The 12,001-nt window shown below is 41.0% G+C and overlaps 1 protein-coding gene across 1 annotated transcript; it reads left to right on the top strand.

Moving 5' to 3' along the window:
- The first annotated feature begins 1,013 nt into the window (after positions 1 to 1,013).
- LOC131255730 (potassium channel AKT1-like) lies at positions 1,014 to 10,018 on the top strand. The gene is made up of 11 exons (XM_058256533.1): positions 1,014 to 1,391; positions 2,641 to 3,006; positions 3,485 to 3,542; positions 3,657 to 3,974; positions 4,554 to 4,799; positions 4,917 to 5,015; positions 5,565 to 5,597; positions 5,685 to 5,870; positions 6,546 to 6,740; positions 6,843 to 6,918; positions 8,690 to 10,018. The coding sequence occupies exons 1-11, from the start codon at positions 1,201 to 1,203 to the stop codon at positions 9,574 to 9,576; spliced, it is 2,655 nt and encodes an 884-aa protein (XP_058112516.1). The 5' UTR covers positions 1,014 to 1,200; the 3' UTR covers positions 9,577 to 10,018.
- Positions 10,019 to 12,001: the final 1,983 nt, after the last annotated feature.

The raw sequence follows: 12,001 nt of genomic DNA, 5'->3' as shown, positions 1-12,001 counted from the left end.
TGGACGGTCTGGAAAAAATATATCACGGTGGGCGCACAGAGCACCAACCAGTTGGGAGTCCGCTACTGGTAAGGTCAGTGTACAATCTGCGTCCCGAGTATAACGTGCATGTAATTTCCCTACACGCGTGGACACGGTAGATACTGCCCATCTGCAAGCAATCACTCGCGTGCATAGGAAATCCAAACCATCCATCGGGTGGGAACACTCATCAGATATACTCACTCAACAATCAGGACCGTTTCACTCCTCAGACGTACCACATTGTATCAGATCAGGTGGACCACACTACATGAAAAGAGTGGTAATTGGATGCCCACCATTAAAAACTTCCTAGGGTCGACTGTGTTTATTTGCCATCTAACCTGTTAATTAGGACACACGATCTGGATGAAGGAAAAATCCAAAAGTTTTGTGGCCCAAAGAAGTTTTTAACGGTGGCCATTCAATCACCACACTTTGATGTGGTGTGGTCACCCTAAATTGAACTGAAAAAATGGATGGACGATGTAGATTAAACACACATCATTTTGGGGCCCACAGAGAGCACCGACCAGGAGCCACGTCACTACAGGCAGGGTAAGTATGCAATTCGCGTCAAAGGACAAACACGTGTGATAACTGTCACACATGTGGCGAAACCACTTCTTGGTTTATTCAGTCCTTGCGCCCCCGTGAATGACCAAAGCGTTCGTTTGCATCCGTCGCGACTTAGGATCCAGTGGTGTGTTGCCACCCACAGATGCTGAATATTCCAACGTTCAGAACCGTCCATCTTGTGTAGAATCTGCTATATGGCCCACCGCAAGTAACTAGCCCCAAACGGATGATTCCGATCATCATTACCTGTAGATGAATCTACAACATCCGAAAGGAAAATTTTCAATGGCTAGCATTAAATTCAAAACATCAAAGGATAGGATCATCATTGAAGGATGGGGATAAGAGCTTATTTACTACAGCCAAGGGTATCTGGACGGCTCAAATCATCGGAACTTCCCAGCATGTAGGGCCAGTTGGTTGCGGCGACGGATGCTAGACTCCGAAGTCTCGACAGGCAAAACGAACTCGAGTAGAAATCCCTCGGTCCTTTCCCGCAAAGCAACTCAGAACGAAAGCAGAGCTACATACGAACACATGCCTATATAAGAGCGAGCCAGCGAACTAGAGAGAGAGAGAGGTGTTTGATCTGTTGCAGCAATGACGGAGAGGAGGAATCAGAGAGGAGTATTCAGGGTGTCAGTATGCGGGGAAGAAGCGGCGGAGCAGATGTCGAGGGACGGAAGCCATTACAGTCTATCGAGTGGTTTGCTTCCGTCTCTAGGCGCTCGAAGCAATCGCAGAGTCAAGCTCCAGAGATTCATCGTCTCCCCTTACGATCATCGTTACAGGTTCCTCTTCTTTCTTTCCTTTTTTCTCTCGTCTCTTTCGATTTTTGAATATGGGTCTCTTCTGTCCTTTTATAATGGATTTTGGGAATGTTCTGATTCTTTTTTGGGGAATGTTCTAATTCTTTCTTTTCGTTGTTCAAGATTCTGATTGAAATTATTTATTTATTTAATTTTGGATTCTTGTAACGGTTTTGATTGGTGGCTTCTTCTCTTTTTTCTTTTTCTTTTTCTTTTTTTTCTGTTTATTTTGACATTTCCCCTCTTTCATATGTTTTTTTATAGAGTTTTTTAGTGATTTATTATGTTTTTCTGTGTTGATATGATATTGAAATGTAGGAAGGAAATGATGGTTTTTTTTAATCTTTTTTCTTAGTATGATGTATGTCTTCTTGAATGTTTTTGCATGTTCTGTTTTCAATGATAATTAGCTGACAAATAGTCGTTTTGATGTGAGTATATGGAAATATAAGAGTTAAAAATAAAATGGTTTTGATATATGAGGTTTTACTATTTGATTTTGCTCTGAAAAATCACTTCTAGTTTTTACAGTTTTCATTTCATATCATCATTTCTTTGGGTTTTCTCTTCTTGATTTTATTCAAAGAAAGTAACCCTTTCCTTACAAAATTCTCTCTTAAAAGAAATTTTAAAAAATAATTGTGGATTTTAGATATTTTTTACGTGATTTTTTATTGCATGTTGTATGCCCTTTAGTAGATTTGATGAAGAAAAGGAGGTTAAAAAAAAACTTGCTATGAATGCAAAATCAAGTTTGTGTAATTTACTTGTAATTTTGAGGATTTTACTGGTCAAAACCACCCTCATCTGCGTTGGAATTTTTTTTCCCCTTACTGTGTAATTTTCGGAAATGTTAGCTGTGTTGTTGTTTTTTTTTGTTTTTTTTTTTTTAAAGAATTTTTCTTGATAAGATGGTAGAAAATGATTCAACATCTTCTCAATAAAGGAAAAAGAAAAGAATATATATATATTCAACATCGTGATTTTTAGGACCCTTTATGGATTCATTAGAGAAAAGTTTTTGCATTGAAGTTTAGATCATTTCGAGGCTTCGAAACAGTTGTCAGTATTGAGGATTTCATAGCATTTGTGCTTGTAATTGGATAAAAAACCGTCCTCTAATGAGTAAATATGGTCATAGTTGAGGGAATTTGGAGTTTAGTACTGAGATTATTAAAAAATGATGTGATTTCTTGCTTGAATTAATGTGGATTGAATCTGATCTGTGCAGAGGGTGGGAGACTTTTCTTATCATTCTAGTCATCTATACCGCTTGGGTATCCCCATTCGAATTCGGATTCCTTGAGAAGCCAAAGGGTGCTTTATCTGTGGCTGACAATGTCGTTAATGGGTTCTTCGCCATAGATATCATCTTGACTTTCTTCGTGGCCTACCTAGATAGAGGGACTTATCTGCTTGTGGACAGCCAAAAGCAGATCGCTTGGAAGTATTTGAGCACCTGGTTTGCTCTTGATGTCGTCTCCACAGTCCCAACTGAATGGACACGGCTGATGTTGCCACCAAAGCTCCGGTCATATGGTTTCTTCAACATGCTTCGGCTCTGGCGTCTACGCAGAGTCAGCTCGATGTTTGCCAGGTATGACCAATTTCAGTTTCTCATGGAATTAGGTAGAGAAATGGAAGATAGTTTTTTTGCTTGACTTTTAATTCTCTGATTTGGATGTGAAGCACTAGCACAAGGATTTGGACTTTTGAGTTCTTTCATGGAATCTTGCAAATGGGATGCAATTTCCAAATTTCTTTTGTAGGAGGTTTAGAAGTCCCTGATGCATCAAGATGTGCTTGTTGATGCACACAGACTGTGTGAGTGGGGACCTTGGTCCGGTTATCCAGACCATTGATCTGAAGGGCCCCGTCATCCCCAGGAGATGTTCAAAAAATTGTGGATATTGGACGATCCTGGCCATTTGATTAGGGGCCCACAGATAGGTGATTGTGGAAAAATTCAGAACAATTGGTTTAATGTTTGCTGCGATGGCGGCTTCACGATCATTTCTATAGTGTTCAGCATTCAGAAGAGTGACATGTTTCTTTTTGCTCTTTGATTTTAACAGGTTGGAGAAAGACAGAAAGTTCAACTACTTTTGGGTCCGATGTGCAAAACTTATCTGTGTAAGTATTTGTTTGTTTTTTTTTTTTTAAAAAAAATCAAGTATTTTTGGTGTTTTTCTTGGAAGGGAATCTTTCACTAACAACTCTCATAATCATTTCGGAATGTTTTTGCAGGTTACTCTATTCGCAGTTCATTGTGCTGGGTGCTTCTATTATCTTCTTGCCGCAAGGTATCATGACCCTCATAACACATGGATTGGGATGGCTATGGGCAACTTCCGTGAGAAAAGTCTCTGGATCCGCTATGTGACTACCATGTACTGGTCGATCACCACTCTCACGACTGTCGGGTATGGCGATTTGCATCCCCAGAATACGAGGGAGATGATTTTTGACATCTTCTACATGCTCTTCAACCTTGGTTTGACAGCTTATCTGATCGGAAACATGACCAATTTGGTCGTCCATGGGACCAGTCGAACTAGGAAATTTGTGCGTTTTCTTACTCACAGTTGCTTGAGCTTTTTTCTTTTTTTTTTGAATCGTAGATTAGTAAATATTGAGAACAAGGCTCTATTGGAATGCACCTTCGTATTTCATAACTCTAATCATGGGCAAGACTACTTTGTGCAAGTTCCACCATTTCCCACATGGCAGTGCTTCATGCACAGTAAATGTGGCATACAATCTAGGCCATCTGAATCATGATCCCCATTGTGGATGGAAAATATCCCAAAAATTGTACTGATTAGACAATCCTAACCTTCCATTTGATGGCCTTTAAGTGGACAGCTAAAAGAAAAACTGTTGGGCTCCAAGTTTTGATGGCTGATATCAGACTGTCAAGATCTTGGTTTGTGTGATTTGCAGTCTATGCTTCATAAAGAATGGATCCCATGATTTAGGTGGTCCTGATTGACATGAATGCAATGTTTATGGTCGATATCACCACTGTTTAAGAAATGGTGGGAAACACATACTATGATATTTACAAGTATGCGATGATGCATTGTTGGTTCATAGGTTCGTGTTCCCCTGATTTCTGAGATCCTTATGTTTGTGCAATGGCAGAGAGACACAATTCAAGCAGCTTCGAGTTTTGCGCAACGAAACCAGCTCCCTGCCCGGCTGCAAGATCAAATGCTTGCACACTTGTGTTTGAAGTTCAGAACGGACTCAGAGGGGCTGCAGCAGCAAGAGACTCTCGATTCCCTTCCAAAAGCCATCCGGTCCAGTATTTCACATTTCCTCTTCTACGAACTTGTCGATAAGATGTACTTGTTCCGAGGGGTTTCAAATGACTTGCTTTTCCAGCTGGTAAGCTGCTGTAAATTTTCGCCATTCCATTTGCCAATACCTTCTCATTTATTTTTATTTTTATTTATTTATTTATTTTTCTCTTATGCTGCCTCATTGTATTGTGGAAATTCGAAGGTCTCAGAGATGAAAGCTGAGTACTTTCCTCCCAAAGAAGATGTGATCTTGCAGAATGAAGCACCGACGGACTTCTACATAATGGTGACCGGTGCTGTGGTAAACTCCAAACTTCTTTTTTGGAAATTTTCCCTCAAAAAAGTAAAAAAATAAAATAAAATTACTGCTTCATTCGGCACATTTTCTGCCACAATTCTTGGTTGTTCATCAGTTGGGCCCCACTGTTAATATGTGCTGGAAACCTGATGATCAATCTGGCCTCTTTTGGGGCCAGAACACAGTAATGAACAGCCCAAATCTTGCTCGTGCCGTGTTGGCATTTGGGTTGGGGACTGTTCATGGCTGTCTGCAAGAATTCCTCCAGATCAGAACTCAGAAGCATAGCAAAATTTCGTTGGCCAATGTATCAAACTACTGTTGGTCTAGTCTCCCACTTGTTAGATGAGCTGGTAGAGCTAGTGTCGTGTATGTGAGTGATCCAGGGTTCAATCCCTTTACGGTTACCTTTCAAAAAAAAAAACAAAAAAACCTACTGATGGTCTACTTTAGTTGAAACTTAGGAACTTCTTTTGTGGTCTGTCGTAATTTTCTGCTTTCTCGATTAGTTCCTACAATTGACAGTTTCGGTTTCTTGCATCTTCTCTGCAGGAACTTATCCAATACAGGAATGGAACAGAACAGGCAAGTAGTGCCATATCAGTTACACAGAACAGGAAAACTTGTAGTGTAATTGAGTGTCCTCTAACATGGGTGCATGCATGAGTGCAGGTTATTCGAGAGGCAAGGGTAGGAGATTGTTTCGGAGAGATAGGAGTGCTTTGTTACAGGCCACAGCTATTCACAGTCCGCACCAAACGGTTGTGTCAGCTACTGCGGTTGAATCGTACTTCCTTCTTGAACATCGTTCAGTCCAATGTTGGAGATGGAACTATAATAATGAACAATCTCCTTCAGGTCCATAAACGCATGAACCCCATATACAATTATTATACATAAATATGAAATTTCATGTCATTATGGGATTGTATCTTACTGCAGAGGAATCATAGGGGTACTGTGCCTCAGTGAACTGAGTTCTCAGATGAGCTGGATTATGTGCATGTGAGGCCCAAGATTAGGCGATTCGCATATTTGATCTGATGGGACTGACCCACGAACAGGAACACCTTGAGTCCCCTACATTGGAAACTCCTATTCCTAACCTTGGTGGTGTAAAACGAGATAAAATACAATAATGTCCACATTCAAGGAAAATAGACCAAAGATTGAAGGATTAGGATCTTTGACTATGGGGACTTTTTGGAGCATTCCCCATCCATGGTATGGCCCATGGTCTAGGTCATTGAACCATGGGCCCGCATGTATCAGAATCCTCGCTGAAATTATAATTACTGTCAAGAGAAGATGTTCAAAGAATACTATTTTCTTTTTGAAGAATTTCATTTACTTGTTGAGTTTATAGTTTTTGAACAAAATTCAGAAGTGGTATACAGAACACGTGAAGTTATTTCCAAAATGCACAAAGACAAAGTTGTATGGTATGACATGAATATTGTTACACTCTCAACATGCCGTTTATGTAATGTGATGCCCTCTGTGGTTCCTTTTTTTTTTTTTTTGCTTTTTCAGCATCTGAAAGAGATGAAAGACCCGGTGATGGAGGGAGTTTTAGCAGAGACAGAGAACATGCTCGCTCGGGGTAGGATGGACCTACCTCTCAGCCTATGCTTTGCTGCAATCAGAGGAGATGATCTTTTACTGCACCAGCTATTGAGACGTGGCTTGGACCCAAACGAATCAGACAACAGCGGGCGCACTGCACTGGTTCGTAGATTCATTTCTTTTGGCTTCTATTCTACATGATTTGATCTGTTCTCCCAATGGTCGCTGATTCAGTTTTTCTCCCTGCTCTTTATATGTATTCAGCATATAGCAGCATCAAAAGGAAGTGACAACTGTGTTCTCCTCCTCCTAGATTATGGGGCGGAACCCAACAGCAGAGGTATGTTCGGAAACTTCCGAAATTGTTGATGCTTGTGCAGACTCTAATTCTCTAGAAGCCATCTTTCAATTTAAAATTTTTTTTTTTTTTAAAAAAAAAAAAAAAAACTCTAGAAGCCCATTTTTCTTTATTTCCTCTCTTGCTGTTTGCTTGTTTTGCGATTGTGTTTTGCATTTTCTCCTTTGGGTTGTTTTTCTTTCTTTTCTTCTTTTAATTCGTAGAGCAGATGTACAACTAACAAAACTGGATCACATTCAGTGAGTCCATTAGGGCTCATTTGGACATACCTAAGAACCGGGATTTTAGTTCAGCTTTTTCAGCGGAACCAGTCCACTATTGCATTTGGGCCAAAGCTCATGTAACAGGAACCACACTTTTCTGCTCAGGAACATTCCCATCTCATTAGTTTTTTCAGCCGACCGCATCCCATCTGTCACCAAATGGGGAAATTTCCAAATTTACCTGCAGGAATTTTGTTGTAACCCAATTTTGACTTCAATTCGGTCCATCCTACCCAATTTCAAGATTTCTTCCTCAATGTTTCAGTTGTTGTACTTTAGACTCCTTCCTCTTGCAGTTGATTTGTGCAATTTCCTTCTTGGTATATCCTTGTTCACTACCCAAAATGGTATGGTGGAATGTCAGTTATATTTGCACATTCTTTCTTATTTTAAAGAAATCCATTAACTGAAAACGCGTTGTCCTTCATAAATCTTGGTTGACTTCAAATTTTTTTTTTATATATTTTAATATCAACCACAAGAGTCACTTTCTGCTATAGAAATCAGGATAGTTTTAAATGGATTCTCTTATCCTTTATCCACAAAGGGGCTGCATGTCTACATACCCTTTCTTTATGTCTCCTTTGCCATTTTTGTAAGGTTGCCTCATGGAATACATTAATGACTCAAGAGTGTTGACTTTGATAGAACCATACTACTTGCACTACATCTACAAAAACCCATTTTCTCTTGTCATCAATGCCCATCATCTCATGGTGAGGGGCTTTTTTTTTCCCCTTATAAAATGAAGGTCTATCGATATTATTTTCTGTGGTCGTCTCCTTTTCCATATTCTACTCTATTATAGGTGATGAACCAACTGCCGCTCTTGCATTTTATGGAGTTCAACCCCATTTTGTAGTCGTCATTCGTTGCAATGTCTTGATAAAATGTTTTAAACATACATGGATCTTGCTCACATCGGGTTCTTTTACTTCAAAGAAATTAGATAGCCTAAATACCCTTTATTTTACCATTTAATACATGGGTTTCAGTATTATTATTATTATTATTTTAATGCCCGCAGCCTTGATGGTGCAACGCTCGTGTATTAACCACCCCCATTAACCATATGTTCTAGTGCTGTGTTCTATAATGATTATCAGATTCGCTAATTCTACATGCTCGCCTGGATGAGACCACGGACCACAGGCACGAATGTCTCACATGTGTGCCACATCTAAGGTATCCATGTGAGCCACACCAAGTAGATCTATTGCCAACAAATCAGACTGATATCGAATCATCATATGAGTCACACATGTAAATATAATGTGTGCCTTTAAGAGAGTTCTCTAACCTTCCATTCTTTTCACACATGAGTGGCCCTCCTGATGACTAGACAGGCCTATATTTTGGGTCACAGCATCTAAATAGTGAGGCCCACACAACCCGGGGTTTGGGTGTGGCACATACGTCCCCACTTGTCCATTAAATCAACCCCAAATTATTATTTTTTTATCATTTTTTTTTTTTTTAAATTCACACAGATTCAGAAGGAAGTATCCCTCTGTGGGAAGCAATTCTCCAAAAACATGAATCGGTGATCAAATTGCTGGTGGAGAATGGTGCAAATATCTACTCTGGTGATGTGGGCCAGTTTGCTTGCACGGCTGTTGAGCTAAACAACTTAGAACTGCTCAAGCACATTGTCCGTTATGGGGGTGATGTCACTTTGCCTAAGAACAATGGAACAACCGCTCTCCATGTCGCTGTCTGCGAGGGGAATTACAACACAGTCAAATTTCTATTAGACCAAGGGGCCGACATCGACAAACCCGATGCCCAAGGTTGGTCTGCAAGGGCTCTGGCTGATCAACAGGGCCACGAAGAGATAAAAGCCCTCTTCCAAGCCAAGAAAGAGTGTGCTGATCACTCCATCCTGGTCTCCAATCCTCCAAGCGTGAAGTTCATTGGGAAGTTCAAGAGCGAGCCATCAATCCGCCCATCATCCCATGACAGCATGCCCCTCATTGGCGATGGGGGCTCTTGGGGGACCAACCTTCGCAGGCGTAAGATCAACAACTTCCACAACTCACTGTTTGGGATCATGTCTGCTGCTCACGCAGATGAGAGGAGCCCGCTTCATTCTGCGGGCCCCGCAAGATGCATTGGGCCATGCGGCATTCACCGTGCTAGGATCACAATTAGCTGCCCCAAGAAGGGCGATGCGGCCAGGAAACTCATGCTCCTTCCAGAATCTTTTCAAGAGCTGCTCGACATTTGTGCTAAGAAATTCGGGTTCGTGCCCACCAAAGTCCTCACCAAAGATGGAGCTGAAATTGATGATATAGAGCTGATAAGAGATGGTGATCATCTGATTCTTGTTGGTGATGATGGGGCAAGAGAAGCTGACAGCCAAAAGACAGGAGAATGAAGGGTGGTGGGAAAGGTGCATGGAAACCAATCTTTTTTGGTAATAGATGTGCTTTTCAGCCATTTGGTGCGACCATTGATTGCCACGTGGGATTACTGAGCTTGGAGATGGACAAGAGATCTGGTGGGCCACTCTGTTTTTCATGGGTATCACTGGATTTTGGTTGGTGATCTTGGTGTGGAAGTCAATGGGAAGTGGGACGTGGTGTGGAAGGGAGAGAATTGAATGAATGAATAGGTAGATGGAGTTGAGAGATTGAAGAATGTCTATGATCAATGTAGCTGTCGGGGGGAACACCCATCCTTCAATAAAAGAAGGGAGATTGGGTGATTATAATGTGTTTTTGCCACGTCATTTTCAAAGTTCCAAAGGAAAATCTGTCTCCAAGGGGGGTTTGTATACAAAGGTATGTTCATCCATTCTTTTGAAAAAAAAAAAAAAAAACTTTTCTAGAGAACGCTTCCACTAACGCTTCCACCAAGAAGCTTTGTAGTATCACCTTATGATACAAGAGCAATTGTGGGGCCCACCATGACATAAAAATTGACATCCAATCCGTCTATCATGTGCACCCCCTCGTGTTCGCTGTGCTTGCCAAAAACAAGGCCAATCCATGGCTCAGATGGGCCACACCAGAGGAACTTTTTGTGCATGCTACACCCAATACACAGCCACGATATTGTAGACGTCGCATGCATGATCTTAACTACATGTCACTATCTAAAATCGGATTGCTTAAAACAATTCTAACCTTTGATTCTTGGCTACTTGTAGAAACAGAACCATAGATTTTTCATTTTAACTGTCCAATAGATGTCCACCAATTAGATAGTTAAATAATCTAATAATCAAGATATTTGTATAAGGATATATCTAAACAAGGACCATGACCTTATTCTATAAGAGTATTTGTGGGGCCCACCTTGACATAAAAATGACATCCAATCCGTCCATCATGTGCGCCCCCTCGTGTTCACTTTGGTTGCCAAAAATCAGGTCAATCCATAACGCAGGTGGGCCACACCAGAGGGAAGTTTACACATTCACTAAATTATAGATGTGGCATCCATTAACTTAAACCAACTAAATGATTTTTAACTACAAGTCACTGTCCAAAATCAGATTGCTTAAACAATTCTAACCTTTGATTCTTGGCTACTCGTTGAAACAGAACCATAGGTTTTTCATTTTAACTGTCCAATAGATGTCCACCAATCAGATAATTAAATAATCTAACAATCATGATATTTGCATCAGGATACATCTAAAAAAGGGACATGATTTGGACTGTTTAAATTAAATTAATTACATTTCATATATTTAATTTCTAACTGCTTGTGTATCATACTTTACACTCTCCCGGAGTAGCATGGAAGCAGATTGCCTGCGACCCTGGCACATAGATATGCCAGAGCCAGGGCTGTGGGGCTCACAGAGATGTCCGTGACAAATCCACTCCGTCCATCTGTTTTGAAAGACCACAAAAGGATAGGATTCCAAAAATCAGGAAGATCCAAAACTCATGTGGGCCACACAAACGAAACAGTTAAAATGGAAAATTCCGCCTTTGAAACCTTCCTGGAGCTGACGATGATGTTTATATGCAATCCAAACCGTTCACAGGGTTATTACCAGTCAGATAACTGTAGGTACAAATATCGTCATGATACAAAACTTCTATCATCACAGGCGTTCAATCCTCACCGTTTTGTGTCTTGGATCTGCCTGAGTTTCCTGTCCTATTCTGGTCTTACAAAACAGATGGACAGAGTGGATTTGTCATGGATATATCTCTGTGCCCGGGCCAGGGGTCGCAGGCAATCCGCTTCCGAGTAGAGTAGTCTTCATCTTTTCACGTTTGATTACTATACGTTCTGCTATATGGGGCCCACTGTGATATTTAGGTACCATCCAATCCTTCCACTAGACGTGAAACTGCATTTTAGGACCATTGACAAAAAATTCTACTGATCTATGACACAAGTAGGCCACATCGAAGGGAACGATCGAGGACATTAGGGACAGTGATGCCTACCAGAGAAACTTTCAGATGGAATACGTGTCTACAATGTACTGTATATGCCATCCAATCCATTCATAAGGTGCGTCTCACCAGAGATATGTACGGTTAAGATGAAGTCTCACCCAGTTATGGTTTTGATTCCGACCATACGTCATTATTGGGCCCCACACAGATATGGCGATTTCGGGAACGGATTGGCTACTCCCCCTGCCACCAGCCCCGTGGCTGATGGTCGGTTCTCTGTGGGCCCCACCATGATGTATGTGATTCATCCATTCCGGTCATCCATTTTTACCGATCGGCCTGAAACCGAAAATGACAGGAATATAAATCTCATGTGGATCACACCACAGGAAAACAATAGTGATTGGATATCCACCATTAAAATCCTCCTAAGGACCA

This window comes from Magnolia sinica, chromosome 1 (assembly GCF_029962835.1).
Source record: "Magnolia sinica isolate HGM2019 chromosome 1, MsV1, whole genome shotgun sequence".
Classification (NCBI taxonomy): Eukaryota; Viridiplantae; Streptophyta; class Magnoliopsida; order Magnoliales; family Magnoliaceae; genus Magnolia; species Magnolia sinica.
The sequence above is the reverse complement of the archived record's forward strand: the minus strand, read 5'-3'. Positions and strand labels throughout refer to the sequence as shown.